Source organism: Tamandua tetradactyla, chromosome 1, assembly GCF_023851605.1.
Source record: "Tamandua tetradactyla isolate mTamTet1 chromosome 1, mTamTet1.pri, whole genome shotgun sequence".
Classification (NCBI taxonomy): Eukaryota; Metazoa; Chordata; class Mammalia; order Pilosa; family Myrmecophagidae; genus Tamandua; species Tamandua tetradactyla.
The window spans coordinates 164,298,567-164,323,480 of NC_135327.1; the positions used below are offsets into that span (position 1 = coordinate 164,298,567).

The 24,914-nt window shown below is 34.4% G+C and overlaps 1 protein-coding gene across 3 annotated transcripts in view; it reads right to left on the reverse strand.

Moving 5' to 3' along the window:
- IQUB (IQ motif and ubiquitin domain containing) overlaps positions 1-24,914 on the reverse strand; it is a 135,568-nt gene that overhangs the window by 87,854 nt on the left and 22,800 nt on the right. For all 3 annotated transcript variants that reach the window (XM_077120413.1, XM_077120499.1, XM_077120341.1), the window contains 5 exons: positions 22,336-22,775; positions 19,972-20,106; positions 16,379-16,540; positions 16,119-16,291; positions 15,756-15,911 (listed from right to left, as the gene is read on the reverse strand). In XM_077120413.1, coding sequence (XP_076976528.1) covers positions 15,756-15,911; positions 16,119-16,291; positions 16,379-16,540; positions 19,972-20,106; positions 22,336-22,771 — 1,062 coding nt within the window. In that variant the 5' untranslated portion in view covers positions 22,772-22,775. The remainder of the gene's footprint in view (positions 1-15,755; positions 15,912-16,118; positions 16,292-16,378; positions 16,541-19,971; positions 20,107-22,335; positions 22,776-24,914) is intronic.

Sequence of the window (24,914 nt, forward strand, 5' to 3'; positions counted from 1 at the left end):
GGTACGATATATAAAATCCAAAAGGCAAAATGGTAGAAGAAATTACTGCCCATACAGTAATAACACTAAATGTTAATGGTTTTAACTCCCCAATCAAAAGACATAGACTGGCAGAATGGATTAAAAAACAGGACCCATCTATATGCTATTTACAGGAAATGCATCTTAGACCAAAGGATAAACACAGGTTGAAAGTGAAATGTTGGGAAAAGATATTCCATGCAAATAACAATCAGAAAAGAGGAGCAGCTATACTAATATCCAACAAATTAGATTTCAAATGTAAAACAGTTAAAAGAGACAAAGAAGGACACTATGTATTAATAAAAAGAACAACTCAACAAGAAGACTTATCATAAATATTTATGCACTGAGTCAGAATGCTCCAAAATACATGAGGCAAACACTGAAAACACTAAAAAGAGAAATAGACACATCTACCATAATAGTTGGAGACTCTAATTCCCCACTTCATCAATGGACAGAACATCTAGACAGAGGATCAATAAAGAAACAAAGAATTTGAATAATACAATAAATGAGCTAGACTTGAACAGACATTTATAGAACATTACACCCCAAAACAGATGGATGCAACTTTTTCTCAAGTATTCATGGATCATTCTCAAGGATAAACCATATGCTGGGTCACAAAGCAAGTCTCAATAAATTTTAAAAGATTGGAATCATATAAAAATCAATAGGCAGAGTGCCAGAAAATTCACAAACATATGGAGGTTCAACTACACACTCTTAAACAAGCAGTGGGTCATGGAAGAAATTACAAGAGAAATCAGTAAATATCTCGAGGCAAATGAAAATGAACTTGCAACACATCAAAATTTATGGGATGAAGCAAAGGCTAAGAAGGAAATTTATTGCCCTAAATGCCTATATCAAAAAAGAAAGAGCAAAAATTGAGGAATTAACTGTCCACTTGGAAGAACTAGAAAAAGAACAGCAAATTAACCCCAAATTAAGCAGAAGGAAAGAAATAACAAAGATTAGAGCATAAATAAATGAAATTGAGAACATGAAAACAATAGAGAATATTAACAAAACCTGAAGTTGGTTCTATGAGAAAATCAATAAGACTGATGAACCCTTAGCAAGGTTGACAAAAAGAAGAAGAGAGGGGATGCAAATAAGCAAAATCAGAAATGGAAGAGGAGATATAACCACTGACCCTGCAGAAATAAAGGAGGTAATGAGAGGATACTATGAACAACTTCATGCTAATAAACTGGACAATGTAGATGAAATGGACAACTTCCTAGAAAGGCATGAACAACTAACATTGACTCAAGAAGAAATAGATGACCTCAACAAACCAATCACAAGTAAAGAAATCGAATCAGTCATTAAGAAGCTCCCCAAAAATAAAGGCCCAGATGGCTTCACATGTGAATTCTACCACACATTCAAGAAAGAATTAGTACCAATCCTGCCCAAACTCTTCAAAAAAATTGAAGAGGAGGGAAGGCTACCTAACTTACTCTCTGAAGCCAACATCACCCTCATATCAAAGTCAAGCAAAGACATTACAAGAAAAGAAAATAACAGACCAATCTCTCTAATGAACATAGACGCAAAAATCCTCAACAAAACTCTTGCAAATTGATTCCAGCAACAAATTAAAAGAATTATACACCATGACCAAGTAGGATTCATCCCAGGTATGCAAGGCTGGTTCAATATAAGATAATCAATTAATGTAATACACCGCATCAACAAATCAAAGCAGAAAAACCACATCATCAGATCGATTGATACAGAAAAGGCATTTACCAAAATACAACATCCCTTTTTGTTGAAAACACTTCAAAGAATACGAATAGAAGGGAACTTCCTCAACATGATAAAGGGAATATATGAAAAACCCAGAGCTAACATCATCCTCAATGGGGAAAAACTGAAAACTTTCCCCCTAAGATCAGGAACAAGACAAGGGTGTCCACCATCACCATTGTTATTCAGCATTGTGTTGGAAGTTCTAGCCAGAGCAATTAGACAAGAAAAAGAAATACAAGGCATCAAAATTGGAAAGGAAGAAGTAAAACTCTCACTGTTTGCAGATTATATGATATTATATGTTGAAAATACTGAAAAATCCAAAGTAAACCTACTAGGGCTAATAAATGAGTACAGCAAGGTGGCAGGTTACAAGATCAACACTGAAAAATCTGTAGTGTTTCTATACAGTAGTAATGAACAATCTGAGGGGGAAATCAGATTGTTGTAATTGCATTTACAATTGCAACCAAAAGATAAAAGATTTAGGAATAAATTTAACTAAGGATACAAAAGAACCATGCAAAGAAAAGAAATCACAGAAGACCTAGATAAATAGAAGGGCATACCATGTTCATGGATTGGAAGACTAAATATAGTTAAGATGTTAATTCCATCTAAATTGATTTAGAGATTCAATGCAATACCATTTAAAATCCCAAAAACTTACTTTTCAGAAATAGAAAAGCAAATAACCAAATTTATTTGGAAGGCCAGCATGCCCTGAATAGCTAAAAATATCCTGAGAGAGAAAAATGAAGTCGGAGGTCTCACACTACCTGATTTTAAGACATATTACAAAGCTACAGTGGTCAAAACAGCATAGTACTGGCATAAGGATATATATACTGACCAATGGAATTGAATAGAGTGTTCAGATATAGACCCTCTTATCTATGGACAATTGATCTTTGATAAGGCAGTCAAATCAACTCACCTGGGACAGAACAGCCTCGTTAACAAATGATGCCTAAAAAACTGGATCTCCACATGCAAAAGGAATGAAAGAGGATCCATATCTCACACTCTATACAAAAGTTAACTCAAAATGGATCAAAGACCTAAACATTAGATCTAAGACCACAAAACTGTTAGAAGAAAACATAGGGAGATATCTTATAAATCTTATAATAGGAGGTAGTTTCCTAGACCTTACACCCAAAGCACAAGCATTGAAGAAAATAAGAAATAAATGGGAACTCCTCAAAATTAAACACTTTTGTGCATCAAAGAACTTTGTCAAGAAAGTAAAAAGACAGCCTATACAATGGGAGACAATATTTGGAAACAATATATCAGATAAAGGTCTACTCCCCAGTATATATAACGAGATTGTTCAACTTAACAACAAAAAGACAGACAACCCAATTAGAAAATGGGCAAATGACTTGAACAGACACTTGTCAGAAGAGGAAATACAGATAGCCCAAAAACATCTGAAAAGATGCTCAACTTCCCTTGCTTAGGGAAATGCAAATCAAAACCACAATGAAATATCATTTCACACCCACGAGAATGGCTATTATCAATAAAACCGAAAACGACCAGTGCTGGAGAGGATGTGGAGAAAGAGACACGCTTTTCCTCTCTAGGTGGGAATGTCAAATGGTACAACTGCTGTGCAAGGCAGTTTGGTGGTTCCTCAGGAAGCTAAGTATAGATTTGCCATATGACCCAGAAATACCATTGCTAGTTATCTACTCAGAGGGCATGAGGGCAAGGATACAAATAGACATTTGGACACCAATGTTTATAGCAACATTATTTAGAATTGCCAAGAGATGGAAACCGCCCAAATGTCCATCAACAGATGAGTGGCTAAACAAGCTATGGTATATACATATGATGGAATATTATGCAGCTGTAAGACAGAATAAAGTTATGAAGTATGTAACAACATGGATGGACTCTAAGGACATTATTCTGAGTGAGACTAGTCAGAAACAAAAGGACAAATACTGTATGGTCTCACTAATATGAACTAACATTAATGAATGAACTTGGAGAATTTCAGTTAAGAATTGAGGTCATCAGAAGATAAAAATAGGGTAGATATTGGCTAATTGGAGCTGAAGGGATGCAGATTGTGCAACAGGACCGACTGTAAAAATTCAGAAATGGATAGCACAATACTACCTAATTGTAGCACAATAATGTTAGAACACTGAATGAAACTGAATGTGAGAATGATACAGGGTGGGAGGCCTGGGGGCACAAATGAAATCAGAAGGAAAGATAGACAATAAAGACTGAGATGATATAACCTAAGAATGCCTAGAGTGTATAATGAAAGTGACTAAATGTACAAATTTAAAAATGTTTTTGCATGAAGAAGAACAAAGTTATGACAGTGCTGCAGGGTGTTGAAAATAGATGGTAATTAATACGTTAAAATTTTAACTTATGTGTGAGACTAAAGCAAAAAATGTTTATTTGGTACAAAAGTTATATTTTGACTAGTGCATTTCCTAATATAACTTATGTGGACAGCTTAATTGAATACCATAAGTATATGGAACCTTGAGTAGGGCATGACATTTTGTAGGTTTGTCCAGAGTGATGCCCCAAAAAATCCCAGAATGATGTGAACAGTGAATAAAAAAGTATTTGCCAAGCCCCATTGGGGGAATGGTGAGAAAGGGAGAAAACTCAACTTCCCCAAGTGGAGAATTCTTGATATTCTCACAAGCAGTGGGGACAACTAAAGCAATAGACAAAGCCTTCAATCTGGGTTTTTTTTATATGAAACTTAACCCCACAAAGGATAAACCAAACCTACTTAAAATTAGGCCTAAGAGTCACTCCCAAGAAAACCTCTTTTGTTGCTCAGATGTGGCCTCTCTCTCTCTCAGCCAACACGACAAGCAAACCCACTGCCCTCCCCCCTCTCTACATGGGACATGACTCCCAGGAGTGTGGACCTTCCTGGCAATGTGGGACAGAAATCCTAGACTGTGCTGGGACTCAGTGTCAAGGGATTGAGAAAACCTTTTTGACCAAAAGGGGGAAGAGCAAAATGAGACAAAATATAGTGCCAATGGTTAAGAGATTCGAAACAGAGTTGAGAGGTAATCCTGGAGGTTATTCTTACGCATTATATAGATATCACTTTTTCAGTTAAGGTGCAATGGAGATGCTGGAGGGAACTGCCTGAAAATGTAGAGCTGTGTTCCAGTAGCCATGTTTCTTGACAACGACTGCATAATGATAAAGCTTTCATTATGTGACTGTGTGATTGTGAAAATCTTCTGTCTGATGCTCCTTTTATCTACCTTTTCGACAGACAAGTAAAACATATGGATTAAAAATAAATAAATAATAGGGGGAACAAATGTTAAAATAAATTTAGTAGATTGAAATGCTAGTGATCAATGAAAGGGAGGGGTAAGAGGTATGGTACGTATGAATTTTTTTCTATTTTCTTTTTATTTTTTTTTCTGAATTGATGCTAATGTTCTAAGAAATGTTCATAATGATGAGTATACAACTATGTGATGATATTGTGAGTTATTGATTATATAACAAAAATGGAATGATCATATGGTAAGAATGTTTATGTTTGTATATTGAATAAAAAATAAATAAATTTTAAAAAATTTAATAAAGGAAAAAAAGTGAAGGAGAGATTAAAATTTTTCACAGACAGCAAAGGCTGAGGGAATTTGTTGAGACCTGCCCTACAAGAAATATTAAATGGAGTTCTGCTGACTGAAAAAAAAAAAGGACAGGAGAGGGAGGTCTAGAGGAGGGCACAGAATTGAAAAGTACCAACAAGGGTAACACAAAGGATAAAAAGAGGAAGAGGGAAAAGAGTATATAGATCTGAAAAATAAAATCCAAAGGATAAAATGGTAGATTCAAGAAATACCTTTACAGTAATAACATTGAACACTAACAGACTAAACTCACCAATTAAAAGATACAGATTTGCAGAATAGATTAAGGAATATGATTATCTATATGCTGCTTACAAGAAACTCATCTTAGACCAGTGATACAAATACATTGAAAGTGAAAGGATGGAAAAAGAGGTTCCATGAAGCTGTAACCAAAAGAAAGCAGGAATAGCTATACTAATATCAGACAAAATAGACCTTAAATGTAAAGAAATCATGAGACAAGGAAGGACACCACATATCAAAGGAAGGGACAATTCACCAGAAGAAATAACCATAAATGTTCATACTCCCAATCAAGGAGCTCTGAAGTACATGAGGCAACTAAAAGAATCAAGTATCTAGGAATAAACTTAACTAGGGATGTAAAGGACTTGTACATAGAAAACTACATGACATTGCTAAAAGAAATCAAAGAAGGTCTAAATAGTTAGAAAGACATTCCTTGCTCATAGATGGCAAGGTTAAATGTAGTTAAGATATTAATTCTACCCTAACTGATGTAGAAATTTAACACAATACCAATCAAAATTCTAACAACCTATTTTGAAGACTCTGAAAAACTAGTTATCAAATTCATTTGGAAGTGGAAAAGATCTTGAATAGCTAAAAATATGCTTTAAAAGAAGAGTGAAGTGGGAGGATTAACACTAATATCAAGCTTATTATAAAGCCAGCGGTCAAAGCAGCATGGTATCAGCAGAAAGATAGATGTATTGACCAATGGAAATGACTCAAGAGTGTGGAAATAGACTACCAAATTTATGGTCAATGATCTTTGACAAGTTCCCCGAATCCACTGAACAGAGACAAAATAGTCTTTTCAATAAATGGTCATGGGAGAACTGGATGTCAATAGCCAAGAATGAAAAGTGATCCTTACCTTAAATGCTATACAAAAATTAAATCAAAGTGGATCAAAGACCTAAATAAAAGAACCGGTACCATAAAACTCCTAGAAGAAAACACAGGGAAACATCTTCAGGACCTAGCAATAGGAAGTAGCTTCTAAAGAACAAGCAATGAAAAAAAATATATAGAAAACTGGGAATTTCCTAAAATCAAATACTTTTGTGCCTCAAAGATTTTGTCAAAAAGGTGAAGAGGCAGCTAACTCAAAGGGAGAAAATATTTGGAAGTCATATATCGGATAAAGATACAACTCAACAACAAAAAAACAAACTTATATTACAAAATGGCCTAAAGATATGAGTATACATTTTTCTGGAGAGAAAATACAGATGGCTAAAATGGACACAGAGAGATGATCATTTTCATTTGTTAAAAGAGAAGTGCTGATCAAGACTACAATGAGATATCACCTCACACTTATAAGAATGGCTGCTATTAAACAAACAAGAAACTACAAATTTTGGAGAGGATGTGGAGAAATTGGGACACTTACACACTACTGGTGGGAATGTATAATGCTTCAGCTGCTGTGGAAGACCATGTGGCAGTTTCTTAGAAAACTAAATATGGAATTGCCCTATGACCCAGGAATACCCAGAAAAGCTGAAAGCAGTGGCACAAACAGGCATTTGCACACCAATCAATGTTCATAGCAGCACTATTCATAATTGCTGTGATGGAAGCAAAAAAGATGGAAACAATCCAAGTGCCCATCAACAGATAAGTGGATAAACAAAATGTGGTATATACATATGATGGAATATTATGCAACAGTTAAGACAAAATGACATCCTGAAGCATATGACAAGATGGATGAGTCTTGAGGACATGAAGCTGAGTGAAATAAGCCAGACACAAAAAAAAGATAGATACTGTTTGATTTCATTTTTATGATCTTGGTAAAGGTAAACTCAGAACTTACAATACAGAATATAGGGGATCTAGAGATACATGGAAGCTAGAGATGGGTGATTAACTAATGAGGTTGAACTTAAATGTAACGGAATGGATAGAAGGCCGTTCATTAGTGGATCTATAAGTATTATTGCCATAGTGATGGTGAACATGAGTGACAGGAGTTTTATAGACCCAGGTATCCCACAGGTTAACACTACAAATACAAATAAGTTCTTGCATTAACTACTTCAAAGGTATGAATCTTGTACAAAGAGCCAATGATAGAGGGTTTTATCCCTATAAAACTACTATTGCATGCTATGGGCCATTTAACAGGAAGAATCAGCAGTACCACACAGCAGTACCAGGCGCAAATAATGGGGGAGTGGGATTGGAATGACAAGAGTTAAGAGGAGATTTGGATTTTCTATTTAGTGAGGGTGTGTTTATCAGTTATTTTTGTCTTGGGAGCAATGAAAATTGTCTAAAATTGAGAGTGTTGTTGATTATTGTGCTACAATTAGGTAGTATTGTGCTATCCATTTCTGAATTTTTACAGTCGGTCCTGTTGCACAATCTGCATCCCTTCAGCTCCAATTAGCCAATATCTACCCTATTTTTATCTTCTGATGACCTCAATTCTTAACTGAAATTCTCCAAGTTCATTCATTAATGTTAGTTCATATTAGTGAGACCATACAGTATTTGTCCTTTTGTTTCTGACTAGTCTCACTCAGAATAATGTCCTTAGAGTCCATCCATGTTGTTACATACTTCATAACTTTATTCTGTCTTACAGCTGCATAATATTCCATCATATGTATATACCATAGCTTGTTTAGCCACTCATCTGTTGATGGACATTTGGGCGGTTTCCATCTCTTGGCAATTCTAAATAATGTTGCTATAAACATTGGTGTCCAAATGTCTATTTGTATCCTTGCCCTCATGCCCTCTGAGTAGATAACTAGCAATGGTATTTCTGGGTCATATGGCAAATCTATACTTAGCTTCCTGAGGAACCACCAAACTGCCTTGCACAGCAGTTGTACCATTTGACATTCCCACCTAGAGAGGAAAAGCGTGTCTCTTTCTCCACATCCTCTCCAGCACTGGTTGTTTTCGGTTTTATTGATAATAGCCATTCTCGTGGGTGTGAAATGATATTTCATTGTGGTTTTGATTTGCATTTCCCTAAGCAAGGGAAGTTGAGCATCTTTTCAGATGTTTTTGGGCTATCTGTATTTCCTCTTCTGACAAGTGTCTGTTCAAGTCATTTGCCCATTTTCTAATTGGGTTGTCTGTCTTTTTGTTGTTAAGTTGAACAATCTCGTTATATATACTGGGGAGTAGACCTTTATCTGATATATTGTTTCCAAATATTGTCTCCCATTGTATAGGCTGTCTTTTTACTTTCTTGACAAAGTTCTTTGATGCACAAAAGTGTTTAATTTTGAGGAGTTCCCATTTATTTCTTATTTTCTTCAATGCTTGTGCTTTGGGTGTAAGGTCTAGGAAACTACCTCCTATTATAAGATTTATAAGATATCTCCCTATGTTTTCTTCTAACAGTTTTGTGGTCTTAGATCTAATGTTTAGGTCTTTGATCCATTTTGAGTTAACTTTTGTATAGAGTGTGAGATATGGATCCTCTTTCATTCCTTTTGCATGTGGAGATCCAGTTTTTTAGGCATCATTTGTTAACGAGGCTGTTCTGTCCCAGGTGAGTTGATTTGACTGCCTTATCAAAGATCAATTGTCCATAGATAAGAGGGTCTATATCTGAACACTCTATTCAATTCCATTGGTCAGTATATATATCCTTATGCCAGTACTATGCTGTTTTGACCACTGTAGCTTTGTAATATGTCTTAAAATCAGGTAGTGTGAGACCTCCGACTTCATTTTTCTCTCTCAGGATATTTTTAGCTATTCAGGGCATGCTGGCCTTCCAAATAAATTTGGTTATTTGCTTTTCTATTTCTGAAAAGTAAGTTTTTGGGATTTTAAATGGTATTGCATTGAATCTCTAAATCAATTTAGATGGAATTGACATCTTAACTATATTTAGTCTTCCAATCCAACTCTGAAATCTGCTCTATAATTGTTGTGGTGTGCTTTGAAATTTATTGTTTTTGTATATATGCTATTTTTCACAATTAAAAAAAAGAATAACATAAGAAAATAAATTACAGAACAATACCCCTTATTAATATAGATGCAAAAATTTTCATCAAAATACCAGCAAACTTGAGCCCCCAATCTTGGGGTTTGTTCATATGAAACTTAACCCTGCAAAGTATAGGCCAAACCTACTTAAAATTAGGCCTAAGAGTTACTCCAAGAAAACCTCTTTTGTTGCTCAGATGTGGCCTCTCTCTCTCAGTCAATACAACAAGCAAACTCACTGCCCTCCCCCTCTCTATGTGGGACATGACTCCCAGGGATGTGGACCTTCCTGGCAATGTGGGACAGAAATCCTGGAATGGGCTGAGACTCAGCACCAAGGGATTGAGAGGACTTTCTTGACCGACGGGCTAAACAAAGAAATGAGACAAAATAAAGTGTCAATGGCTGAGAGATTCCAAACAGAGTTGAGAGGTTATCCTGGAGCTTATTCTTACACATGAAATAGATATCACCTTTTTATTTAAGGTGTCATGGAGAGGCTGGAGGGACCTGCCTGAAAATGTAGTGTGTATTCCAGTAGCCATGTTTCCTGGGGATGATTATATAATAACATGGCTTCTGTAATGTGACTGTGTGATTGTGAAAACCTTGTGTCTGATGCTTCTTTTATCTACCTTATGGACAGATGAGTAAAACATATGGATCAAAAATAAATAAATAATACAGGGAACAAATGTTAAAATAAATTTAGTAGATTAAATGATAGTGATCAATGAAAGGGAGGGGTAAGGGATATGGTATGTATGAATTTTTTTTCTGTTTTCTTTTTATTTCTTTTACTGAATTGATGCGAATGTTCTAAGAAATTATCGTGATGATGAATATACAACTATGTGATGAAAAAAAGAATGTTCATATTATATGTTGATAGGTTTTATTAATAAAAATTTTTAAAAAATACTAGCAAACTGAATGCTACAGAACAATAAAAATTATACACCATGATCAAGTGTAGTTTATCCTAGATATGCAAAGATGTTTCAAAATACAAAAATGAATTAATGCAATATACCATGTTAACAGGACAAAAGAAAAAAAAAAACATGATCATCTCAACTGATGCAGAATAGGTATTTGACAAAACTCCATCACATCTTCTTGATATAAATACTTAGAGGACTAGGAATAGAAGGAAAATTCCTACACATTACAATGGGCATATATGAAAAACCCACAGATAATATCATTCTCCATGGTGAAAGATTGAAAGCATTCTTTCTGATAATGAGAGGAGGATGCCCATTGTCACCACTGCTACTCAACACTGAACTGGAAGTTTTAGCCAGAGCAATTAGGCAAGAAAAAGAAATAAAGGCATCCAAATTGGAAACGAAGAAATAAAACTTTCCCTGTTAGCAGATTACACAACCTATAATAGAAATCCTTAAAAACTCCACTACAAATCTACTATAGCTAATAAACAAATTCAGCAAAGTGGCAGGATACAAGATCAATGCACAAAAATCTGTCCTGTTTCTAGACACTCAATGAAAAATGTGAAGAGAAAATCAAAAATAAAATTCCATTTACAACATCAATTAAAAAATCAAATATCTAGGAATAAATTTAGTCAGGGATATAAAAAACTTAGAGACAGAAAATTACAAAAAATTCTTAAAAGGAATCAGGGAAGACCAAAATGAATGGAAAGACATTCTGTATTCATATACTGGAAGACTGAATCTTAATGATATCATTAAGTGACATCTTAATGATAGTCACTACTACCCAAAGCAATTTAGAAACTCTCTGCAATTCCAATGAAAATTCCAACAGGCTTCTCTGCAGAAATGAAAATGACAATTATTGAATAGCCAAGCCATCTTCAAAAAGAACAAAAACGTTTGAGGACTCACATTGCCCAATTTTAAAACTTATAACAAAGCTATAGTAACCAAAACAGCATGATACTGACACAAGGACAGATATACAGACTAATGAAATAAGTTAACAGTACAGAAGTAAACCCTCATATCTATGGTCAATAGATTTTTGACTATAGTTTCAAATCCACTTAATTAGGAAAGAATAGTCTCTACAACAAAAGGTACCAGGAAAGCTGGATAACCATATACAAAGAAAAAAGGTGGACCTCTACCTCAGCCATATACAAAAATTAACTCTAAATAGATCAAATACATAAATATAAGAATCAAAGTCAGAAAACTCCTAGAAGAAAACATAGGAAAGTATCTTCAGGACCTTGTGTTGGGCAATCGTTTCTTAGACTTTACACCAAAAGCATGAACAACAGAAGAAATAAATAAATGGGAACTTATTAAAATTTAAAAACTGTGCATCAAAGAACATCATCATGAAAGTAAAAATACAAAGTGTAGAATGAGAGAAGATATACGGGAGCCACATATCCTATAAGTGTTTAATATTCAGAACATATTAAAAATCCTACAACTCAACAACAAAAAGACAAACAACCAAATTTAAAAATACGAAAAAAACTTGAAAAAACATTTTTCCAATGAAAATATACATATGGCCAATAAGCACATGAAAAGATGCTCAGCATTATTAGCCACTAGGAAAATGCAAATCAAAACCAAAACGAGACACCATTTCATACCCACTGGAATGGCTACCATCAAAAAAAAAATAAAACAAGTGATGGAGAGGATGTGGAGCAATAGAATCCTTAAAATTGGTGCAAATGTAAATGGTGTTGTAATTGTTGAAAACAATTTGGCAGTTCCTCAGAAAGTTAAGTATAGAATTTGCCAAATGACCTGAAAATCCCACTTCTAGGTTTTTACTCCAAACAATGCAAAGTAAGGACTCAAACAGATATTTTCATACTGATGCTAATAGCATTATTCACAATTGCCAGAAGATGAAAGCAATCCAAGGGCCCAACAACAGATGAACAGGTTAACAAAATGTGGTATATACATAAACAGGAAGGAGGTTCTGATACCTGAGACATCAGGGATGAACCCTGAAGACATAATATTAAGTGAAATAAGCCAAACACAAAAAGACAAATATTGTATACTCACTAATATGAAATAGTTACACTATGCAAATTCAGAGAGTCAGAAACTAGAAAATGGGTTGTCAGGGACGACAGTTGGGATAGGGAATAGGGGCTCAATGCTTAATAGGTAGAGAGTTTCTGTTTGGGGTGATGGAAATGTTTTGGTAATGGATGGTTGTGATAGTAGCATAGCATTGTAAATGTAATTAACATCAGTGAATTACGTATTTGAATGTGGTTAAAAGAGGAAATTTTAGGCTGTATATATGTTACTAAAATTTTTTTAATCCATAGGTCTGTACAACACAGTGAACCCCAATATAAACTATGAACTATAGTTAGAATAATTATAATAATACTGCTTCATCAATTGTAATGAGATTAATGTTTCATCATTAGTATATTCCACACTAATGAAAGAGGTAATGATAGGGAAATTTTCCAGTGTGAAGAGTGTATATGGGAACTCCATACATTTTTCTTAAACCTACAGCTTCTCCAGTTAAAAATACATATAACTAATTTTTAAAATGTCTCCAAACATTCCCCAAATATCCCCTGGTGGAAAATATCACCCCCTATTGAGAACCACTGGACACAATTAATTAATCCAGGTAAGTCACTATGCAAATAAACAAACATAAAAATAGCACCCATCATGATCCTTAGAGTTGGGGGGGGGGGACTAGGATCAAGGGTTGCTATACTATATTATCTAAAATGTTCAGTTTTCAACAACAAAAAAATTACATGCAAAAAAAACAAGACAGTATGACCTACTCAGGATAAGAAAATCAGTAACAGAAACTTCCTCTCAGATAGCCCAGATTTTGGACTTAGCAAATAAATACTCAGAGATGCTATTAAAATGTTTTCAAAGAACTAAAACAATGTTTACAGAGTTAAAGGAGTAAGATGTCAATGATTCATCAAAAGAGAGAATATCGAAAAAAGAGGCAGACATTATAAAGAAGAAGCAAATGGAAATCTAGGTCTGAATATTATAATAAATGAAATCAAAATTCATAGAAGGATTGTGGTAGATTGAACTGTGTGCCCTAGTTTGGACATTTCTTTCTAGGTCTTGTTCTCCATTTTGGTCAGTGTAGAACTACTGCAAACAGGATCTTCTAAAGATATTACTAAAACCTAGGGGAGATGTTAGGTCTAATGAAAAGGCCCCAACCAGATCTTAAACTTTTAAACCGGGAACAAGGAGCCCCAGATGTTTATCAGAGCAGGAATTCTCAGTGGAAGGGCCTCCTTCCCTAGGATGAACAAATACTCTATACTCAAATAGCTCTTCATCTTTACCTTCTGATATGAATTGGGGCATGTGGAGCTGCCATACACCACACTAACCCAAACTGTTTATCCTCTCCAGGAGATTGGCCATGATGGAATCTCTCCATTCTGCTTTTTTTGGACCCTTTGTGCTGTGTAAGTAATAAAGGAGTAATTTGCTGAAAACCTTTTGTGTGTGCCTGAGCTTGAGTTTCCACAATGCAGCATGTAGCAACTTATTCCACAGATACGCAAGTGGTCAATAAGCACATGAAAATGTGTTCAACGTTATTTGTCATCAGGGAATCCAAATCAAAGCATAATGAGCTACCACGTCATATAAAGTAGGATAGCTATAATAAAAAATATACATAGTAACAGATATCGGTGAGGATGTGCTGAAACTGGAACCTCTGTACACTGCTATTCCAGAAAACAATCTTTCCACTCCTGGACATATAAAAGAGAAATGAAAACATATGTCCTCACAAAAATCTGTATACAAATATTCATAGCAACTTTATTACTAATAGCCAAAAAGTGAAAACAACCCCAATATCCCTCAATTGATGAATGAATAATTAAAATGCAGTGTGTACTTTGGAATATATGCAGTGGGTATATAAAATTCAGTAGATACAATGGAATGTTATTTAACAATAAAAGGGAATGAAGTATTGATACATGCTACAATGTGGGTAAGCCTTGAGAACATTATGCTAAGTGAAAGAAACCAGTCACAAAAGGCCACATATTACATGATTCCATACACATGAAATCCAGACTAGGCAAATTTATTGAGACAGAAAGTAGATTAGTAATTGCCTAGTACTGGAGGGTTGGAAGGAAATGACGAATGACTGCTAGTAGGTGGAGGATTTATTTTTGAAGTAGCAAAAATGTTCTAAAATTGATTGTGATGATGGTTGCATAACTCGATTAATAGAGCAAAAAATTTAATTACACACTTTTAAAAATATATAATTGTACTGAAAATAAAGGCCTTCAACTGCAAAAATAAAAAAAAAGGAATTAAAATAGGTTAGAAAAAATGCATTTAACATAGAAGAAGCTGTAAAGGAAGAACAGAGAAACAAAACAGACATAAGACATACAGAAAACAAATAACAAAATACTGATGTAATCCAACATATTTAATGTACATATTAATGTAACTATTAAGGTTGGCTGCATAATATATAATACATAATATGATAGTTACATTAAATATAAATGTACTAAATGTTCCAATAAAAAGGTAAAGATGATCAGATTGGATTTAGAAAAAACTATGTTCTTTCTATAAGAGACATACTCTAGATTCAAAGAGTCAAATAGGTTGAAATTAAAAAGGATAAAGGAAGATATCTTAAGCAAACGATAACCTTAAGAGAACTGGAGTGTCTGGAAAAACAAAATGGACTTAAGATCCTATTTGGTTTCAATCAATCTGAAAAGCTCCCTATGTGATTCTACTGTGTCAAAGGTTTAGGCCCAGGGACAGAGATACCGAGAAAGCTAATAATGACCAAAATAACACACAAGTTTCTGGGATTCCCTAAGAGAAGGGAAGGATTGGGAGTGTTTAGGATTCTTATTCTCCATGCTAGAGGGAAAACATAGACAAAGACCATATTATCAAAGAAATGAATCCACACCCATAAAATATTCTTTCCCAAGCTAATGTGGCTTAGAGAAGCACAGGCACATACAAGGACACAGAACATTGGCTTACACATTTAATTTTTAGTATTAAATTTTTAATATTCAAAGTTAAACAATAAAAGTTATCTTACTGCCTCTAATCTTTTAGCATGGTATTCTGCTGCTGAAAAGTATCTTCCTGGTATGACCAGTTTATCAGTCATATTTGATACATACACACCAATTTTAGTCATCTGTGTAGATGTTGTATTTGCAGTTTGTTGCAACTTTTTCCTCTGATAAACTGTCTAAAACAAAAGCAAAAAGATAAAATAAGTATCTACTATATACACATACAAATGAGTGAAGAGCATACTTCCCTAAACATTTAAGTTAATGTTTCTCTTATTAATGCCATGTAATTACTTACAAGAATTTATTTGAAAGAGTCATACAATTTACCATTTTTTTATTCTATAGCTTCAAAAACCAAAATGGAAAACTAAAAATATTACCTGGGTATCCCTACAAAACATATCTTGTTTTTCAGTGAGCTTTTTAGGAACAGTTTGTGTTCCAGCATTGTGATATTCTATTCCTGTTATTTTATGTCTGAATCCACCAAGAAATGGTTTGTGAAAGTCAGATTTCACAATTTCAACAGATATATCTTGGTACCGATCAATACCTATGGAGATAAAATCAAGATTGAATAAACATTCAACTACAAAGAGACTCTTAAGGTACTTTGTGTAAAAGATATAAAGTTACTAACCAGTTTGTACTCTGACAGTTATAATTTGAGAGACACTATGTAGTACATCTATTTTTTTTATTGGATATTGCTCTGGGTTTAAAGAAAAGATTTCCACTTGTACAGTTTCTTGTGGTTTAACTCCATGTTGCAGTAAAGTCTCATTATTTTTAAGAATTATTCCTTTAAAAAAGAGAAAACCATAGAAGTCTTTTTATGAAGAAATGATTATTTATAAGCACTCACTTCAAAGAGAAGGAAAACATTGAAGGTGCTTGTATGAAAGCATATCATTTAATTACCAAATATAATTTCAATAGTTTCTATCTTTTACCGTAACATTAGCAAAGAGAACTGCATAATGGAAAAGTATAGTAGCATTCCTGAGCAAAAAAAAACATCATTATAAAGAAAGCTTTCTACAAACTTCAATTCATCTGAAATACCATGAAACTCTATAAACATTGAAAAACAAAAATTCTATAACATGAACAGAATCATATTCTAAACATTAACTCTATAAGAAGCCACAGTGTATTATATGTAAGCACAACATACATCATCATCAAGGAAAGCCAGATTATTTCAATACCCTCCCCAACTATCACAGGAAAAATCTATACCCAGAATTCTAAGGAATATTTTCTTTTCTTAATCAGAAATCATATAAATTAATTCATGCTAAGGTAGAGTTAAGCCTCTGTTTTGTGCTGGGAAGAGTGTACATTGCTTTATTTTTATTTAGATTACTTCAACTGTTTTCCACACACACACACCTCACCCTGCTCCATGGCTTTTATCTATAAATTGATCCTGTTTCTTTTCTGTTTAACACAAAAAAAGTAAAGATGTTATTGGCTATTAGTTCGTGTCACAGAAACTTTATTGATGAAATCTGTATCAATCTTCAAATGCGTAGTCTTATATTACAATCAGGAACCTCAAGATAGCAAAAGCTAAAGTCTGAAAAGTAGCAACACATTCTAATGTCTTTTAATTTCAATTTCATATCTTAAATTCCTAATTGAAAAAACTGGCATGAATGTCAGTTGGGTTCTCTGGTAGGCTGAATAATGGCCCCCAAATAGGTCCACATCCTAATTATCAAATCTATGAATATTACCTCCTATGGCAAAAATTACTATGGATTTGATTTAGTCAAGAATTTTGAGAAGGAGATCTTATCCTGGATGATCCATGTGGGCACTAAATGTAATCACAAGTGCCCTCATAAGAGGGAGGCAGAGGAAGATTTGACTACAGATGAAATCTGAAAGAAAGCAATCGTGATAAAGCAGAGAGGCGTTTAAAGATGCTATGTATCTGGCTTTGAGGATGGAGGAAGAGGCCATGAGCCATGGAACCCAGCTCTGGAAGTTGGAAAAGGTAAGGGAACAGTTTTCCCCTAGAGACTACAGAGAGGGTGCAGCCCTGCTGAAATCTTGACTTTAGCCCAGTGAAATTGGTTTATGACTTCTGACCTTCAGAACTATAAGAGAAATAATTTGTGTTATTTTTAAGCTACTACATTTGCAGTAATTTGTTTCAGCAACTATAGGAAACTAATAAGGTTCCTAGAGTCCTCTTCATGTCTCTATTTCTTTTCTACATGTACTCTCAGACCCACCAAACTTGAGCTCCAGTTCTAGGACTAGAAGAAAGCATCTATCTTAGATGATGGTTGGTATAAAATCAAGCTCTTTTTATTACTGTTGCTGACCTAAGATAAGCCTGACACCTAGTGGTGATGCATGGTGCCTTCACATGAAAAAGAAAGGTCATGAAACACAAAGAACAGAGAGATTCTTAGTGCTATCACTGGCTAGCTAAAGTCTCAAAGTTCTCTTTCCTCCAGTTTTGACTTCACCTTATAGTTAATACCAAACATTTTCAAATTCTCATTTTGGAGTCATATCTACATGTAAGTTCAGACTCTACTTATTAACTGTGTGATTTTGCACAAGTTCTTTGAATTTTAGTTTCCTTCTCTCAAAAAGGAATTAATAATTATATCTACCTCAAAGTGCTGTTGTGTGGGTTAAGTGATAGTGCAGCAGGACATATTTTAGATGTACTAGAACATAGTAAGTGATCAATAAATTAACTACCAGTGTCAACATAATTATTATCATTATTACTAATAATTACTTAAATCTTAGCTTTGTTTCCCCAAACAAGTTTAATAACCAGTTATTTGAATACATGCATATTTTACTTTGGAGAATATTCATTATATTTCTAAAACTAATTTTGAAATTGAATTGACTATTTTTTCTGATTTGTCAGGAAGGAACTTGACAAATATGGCAAACTCTTTTTTAGCATTCAGGATTTGTCCATTGAAAAATGTATATGGTTTCCCAGAATCTTTTTTGACATCTTTATAAGTCAATGGCAAAACTTTTAAAACTAAAATATTAGACTCTGTGGTAGTTAGATTCAGTTGTCAACTTGGCCAGGTGAAGGCACCTAGTTTTGTTGCTGCGGCCATGAGCCAATGGTACGTGAACCTCATCTGTTGCTAGTTACATCTGCAGTCGGCTAGGAGGTGTGCCTGCTGCAATGAATGATGTTTGACTTAATTGGCTGGTGCTTAAATGAGAGAGTCCAATGTAGCACAGCCCAAGCAGCTCAGCATACCTCATCTCAGCACTCACAGCTCAGCCCAGGCATTTGGAGATGCAGAAAGAAATCACCCCAGGGAAAGCTGTTGGAACCCAGAGGCCTTAGAGAAGGCCAGCAGAGCCATCCTGTGCCTTCTCACGTAAGAAAGTACCTCAGTTCTTTAGTTGACTTTCCGCTGAAGAACTAACGAAATAAATCCCCTTTCTTTTATTAAAAGCCAATCCGTCTCTGATGTGTTGCATTCGACAGCTAGCAAACTAGAACAGACTCCTTGCAGACATAGTGTTTAGCAACACTTATTTAGCTGTTAGTCTAGTTAACTATATTGCAGTTACAGAGACAATATACTTCATGATGAAAGGGTAGTATAACTTCAGCAGCTGCTCAATTTCCTCTACAAAATCAAAGTAAAAACCTTGGGAATGTGAATTGACCTTAGTATAGAAAAGACATAAATGATTTTCAGTCCTCTTCTCATTGTATACACTTTCCTTCATCTATTTTTTCAATCTCATATCTTCCACTTACCATACATATTCTACTTTCAGCTACTCAAAACTTCTTACCACTTCCCCAAAGTTTCCGGTTCTCTCATACCTTTAGAACTTATTAGCACAAGTATTATCACATCTATTAAATGAAACTTTCTGGAGTCTCCCAAGTTCTTTCCTTTTGTTCCCATAACTTTTTCTGCATATCTCCACTGAGGCATGCCACATATCTTGTGGTAACTACTGCTCACATCTTCTTTCATGCTAGTCTGTAAACAACTTAAGCACAGACAATTTATCTCATGTTTCTTTGTATCTCTTAGGAAAGTATCTAGAATAATGTACATCCTCAATAAAAATACATTGAATGAATGAGTGTATAAGCATAATACATTCAGATAGCAAATATAAAGATATTTACTTCTAACAAATCAAAGATTATGAATATCTACATTTTAAAATTAGAGAAGTATTAAGTTTATCAGCCTCCAAACTTACCTGCACATCTTATCTGCAGTACATCAGATGGGATGTTTAATAAATGTGAAAAATGATCCTTGAGGCTTTTAAACACAGTGTCAACTTTAAAAGGCATTATAATTTCCTGGGACACAGGAAGAAGTACAACTTTTACTGTAGATGAAAAGAAAAAAGAATCCTAGTCAAATATAGGTCAGCAACCTATTCCAAAAGCAGATACAGAATTATGGGTTGATTTTTAGCCACACAGAATCATGTGACTAAATGGTACATGTTCCCCCACCATCTCCTACTGATAAGAGCTGCTTCTAATTTTCTATGTAGAGATAAACTGAAAAATTGGCATCAGTGTTTAATGCTTGCTCCCCCAACTCCAGTTTAAAGTTCAGATCCCTCTGCCATTGTCTGTTTTGCTGATCAGTGCAGGCTCAGCATACCCCCTTCATTTTGAATGCCAGAAGACATAGAAAAAGAACATGAAGCTAAACTGCTTTGAAATGTTCCTAATCTCTGGTATATATTACTCATATATAAGTATAGGAAACATCTCAGCAAATCAAGTACTTTTATATAGTGAAAATTGGAAAGGTATTGGAAATAAGTATTGGAAAGAAAGAACTTGAGACCTGGGAGGGGTCTGTGAACTTGAAAATGTGTATGCACTTATTACGTATTGATGTCATGTGTCAGTAATAGTACATATTGATGAAGTTTAGAAAAATCTATAGGGAAAATTTCAAAGCAATTTTCTTTGATGTTACAACAACAAAAGTTTAATACTAAGTCCATCCCCCATTCCTATACTTAGTTTTAAAACTGTGAAACAGAAAACCAGTGTTTATTACAAATATCCTGGGTAAATACATACTATAACTACTTTTCAAAACATGGACATTATATGCCTCACTCCTCATTCTGCAAAATAAGAAATCAAAACATTTGCATATTTTTGTCAACAAATTAATAAAAACTATTGTAAATTATCTATTAAAATTATAGGAAGGAAATATGATATGTAATAACTAATTACCATGTGGTAAACTTTTTTCTTTTACATCTGTAGACTTGGAGAAGATGTAATAAATAAGATGAATTGTCAAATGCATACTGTATGCCAAAAGTTTTCTATTGTTCTAGCTATCTGTTATGACAGTGTTCATAAAGCTACATGCAGCATTCATTAGTAATAGTATGATGAAATTAACTAGGCATTGGTGATACTAAAATGTTCTTTGAGCTTACTAAAACTTGTTTTCACAGTACTCTAACCTCAAAGAGAACACTTTCACAAATGTTAAATTGTCAAAGGCTATTTTGTTTTATGGCTATGATTAATATATTTTAAGATGATCGCAGTAACTTCTTAAGCTTGGGAAGGAGGTACTGTTTGTGAGCCTCAGGAAGTTAGAACCAAGTTGATCATTTTCTGTTTTGTTTTGTTTTTTTTAATCATGTGCTTGTTATAAGTAACAATATCAGGGGATTATACAATATCCAGAAATGGAAGCTAAATTTCAGTCATGTATAATTGGGCTAAATTAATTCCCTTTCTTTCCCTCTTTTTATTACTAGAGACACACCACACAAGATTAAACTATGCTGCTAGATTAAAAAACTACATTTTACCAACCAAATTGACCTGCTGTTGTTACTGTTGTTAAATTATGGCCCATATTCTCCAAGGTTGTGGATGGAAGTACTTTCAAACCTCATAGATAAGGGGGAGGAGGCACAGCCAGTGAACCATACAAGTAAAATGGCTGTGTAATCGCCTTATTCCTGCCCTCCCTTTGTTCTGTTACCAAAAATGTAATAATATCTCCTACATGCCATCAACATTATTTTCTGTTATGTGTTTAAAATCAACCTACTATGAAAGGCAACAATGATTTTGTTAACACTAAGATTAACACTAAGCAGAAATATGGAAATATTTAAAGGCAGCATGATGCATAGAAAGGGCACTGGATTTGAAACTAGGAAATATGAAATCAAGTTCTCATCTCACTTCTTGCTAGTTATTGCAACAATTAATTATGAAGTGACATGCAAAAGAATTCCAATTATACTCAAAAAATTTTCTAACATTTTCCAACATCCCTAAATATTTTTTAAAACTGCATTATTTGAGAAAAATACATAAATAGCCATTTAAATTTAATTATGCTCATTTATTTAGAGAGAAATAGATTCTGCAGAAAAGAGAAGCTTTCACACACAGAGAAGATTCATGCAGCCTAGCTTCAGAAGTTTGGTGCATAAGGGAAAGGGAAAGTAATAACAAATATAAAAAAATTCTGCAAGCCAAAAGCAGACAAATAAGAAAAAGCAACCCTTCTTTAAAATGAGTAAGTGAAATTTCCTATCTTCCCTAGGTAATACCTGTTGCTAAAGAATCTTTCATTGACATTTTCAAAGATTCCTTCAGAGCCTTTATTTTATCCAGATAAGTCATCATATCATCATTTGGATGATGTGTGGGTAACTTTATCTTATTATCAGATATTGTTAAATATGGGTTTTTATAACTTGCTGTAGTATATGAAACTTGTCTGGGTGTCACAGCCTGTTCCATGAATTGTTGTTCATCATCAACGCTTATGAAGCTCTGGTCACTCAGTTCACTCTGCTCTTCAACATGCGCTTCAAGGGCCCCAGCTGACGGCTTCAGCTTGGAGTCACGCCGCTCTTCGGTGGGACCTGACCCCTGCAGTTCTTCCGAGGGAACTGGAGTACTGGCACTCTCCAGAGCATCGTCACTTTCTTCTGATCCATCAACTATACTCCGAGCATCAGACTTTACTTCCTGATCAGACATTCTCCTAAATCAAGAAGAATAAATAGATTACAATATACACAAAAGTTTCCAGGCTAAATATCAAATTCAATGCTGGTATACAGTAATTTTCATAATACACTACAATGTTGTACATTATTTTTCAGAGTCGATTACCTTAGCAATGGCTTCAGGTAAAATCATTAGTGAAATTTTTATTAAAATACCACAGAAAGTTAAAATGTATAATAAAAAGGGAACTTCAAGGCACAAAATAAATTTGGGTGTAACCTTCTAGGGAGAATATTTTGAAAAAAATATTTTAATATATTTTATCATCTCTTCATTATTCAGTGAACAGTGCTTTGTGAAACACGTAATTTTTGAATGACTTTTTTTTTTAGTATGAAACTGACACAGTATTTATGCTTCTGGCATTACAAGTAATTAGAAGCTCCAAGGAGTCAGGCAGCGCATGGTAACTAAATCCTGGAGAAAACACACACTTTCAGGTAGCTCTTAACTCACAAATTGTAGCAGATGTCTTCAATGACCTCTACCATCAAAACAAACATATCAAGAAACAAATGTGAGCTGAGCTGGGAGCTGACTAGGGCCAGGGCTATGGCAACCACAGGCTTGGGCTTGGGAGACAGGACAGAAGCTTCTATGAGGCTGGGCCAGGCCAGAACAAGGCAGTCCAGAGCCAGGTTGCACAGGCAGAGCAGTGAAGATTCAGCGCATCACAGAGCTCACCTACAGAAGCCAGCATCCAGGAAGGGGAAAGAAGAGAGACTGCCCTGAGAACGTATTTCAGTGGCAAGAGCTAGGGGACGATTCAGCCTTGGCACAGTAGCAAGGTGGGAAAGCTGTATCTCTGTCTGCCAATCTGAGTCCACATACTTTCGGAGAAAAAGAACCAACAGCACTAGAATCAAGTCTAGTGCTGTTTTCTGCTGCAAAGAGCTATAAGATTATGAGAGAAATTAAGAGCTATGGCAGAAAAGGGAGGGAAAAAAAAAACTGGCATATGTTTTTTGCTAAGCATATGTTTTTCTGGGAGCTAAAAATATTTTTGGATTTTTAAAGTGATGTAGAAAATAGGACACAACAAAGAATCTGCAAAAGAAATGGTATGTGGCCTGTGGAACCCAAAATCTTTTCTACCTGGCCCTCTTCCAAAAAGTTTATCAGACCCTTGTCTGGCATATGTCAAAATGTAATCCTAGAAGAAGAAAGATGGAGAAACAAAAATAGAGAAAAAAGAAGAAAAATAGAAAAATGGAGGAAGAAATGTTTTTAAAAGGTCATGATTGAGAATTTTTAAAAACTGATAAAAATATGGACCCATAGGTCCAAGAAGCACAATAGAAAAATATACCTCATTGGACAAATAAAAATAACTCATATCCATATAGATTGTAATGAAACTACAGACTACCAAAACAGAGAAGTCTTGAAAGTTGTTGGTGAAAAGCGATATATAACATATTACATTGAATCATATTAAACTGCTGACATTGATAAAAAGGAAGGAAAATAAAATGACTGCACAGGGCAGTGCAACAGTGGCTCAGTGGCAGAATTCTTGCCTGCCATATTGGAGACCCAGGTTTGATTCCCAGTGCCTGCCCATGCAAAAAAAGAAAAAATTACTGCACACTTCTCATCAGAAAAATACAAGCCAAAATCATAATCAGTTAATTGAAGTAATTATCAACTGAATTGTGCACTCAGAAAAATTATCTTTTAAGAAAGAAAATAAAAACATTTACAAATAATTTGCCATCAAGATATGCTCTAAATGAACTTCTAAAGGATATATTCCAAGAAGGAAAAATGGTTCCAAAAGAAGTCTGAAGTGCAAGAAGAAAAGGTAAACATACAAAACTGTAAACATATAGGTACCCCAAATAAATACAATGCCTCAGAAGGACTTTTTCCTTTATGAAAAAAATAATTACTTGAAAATATACTCAAGAAAAACAAAAAATAAACCCAAGAAACAGGAAGAAATAGGATACAAGAAAGTAAAAGAGAACTAAAAATATTGTTCTTGGGCAGGGCACTGTATAATTTTCTATAAAAATATATTTAAATATGATTGTTAAAAATTGAACTATAACCACTGGAAGGACAGGAATAGGCTGCATTCATTAGAGGGGAAGAAAAGGACTCCTAAAAA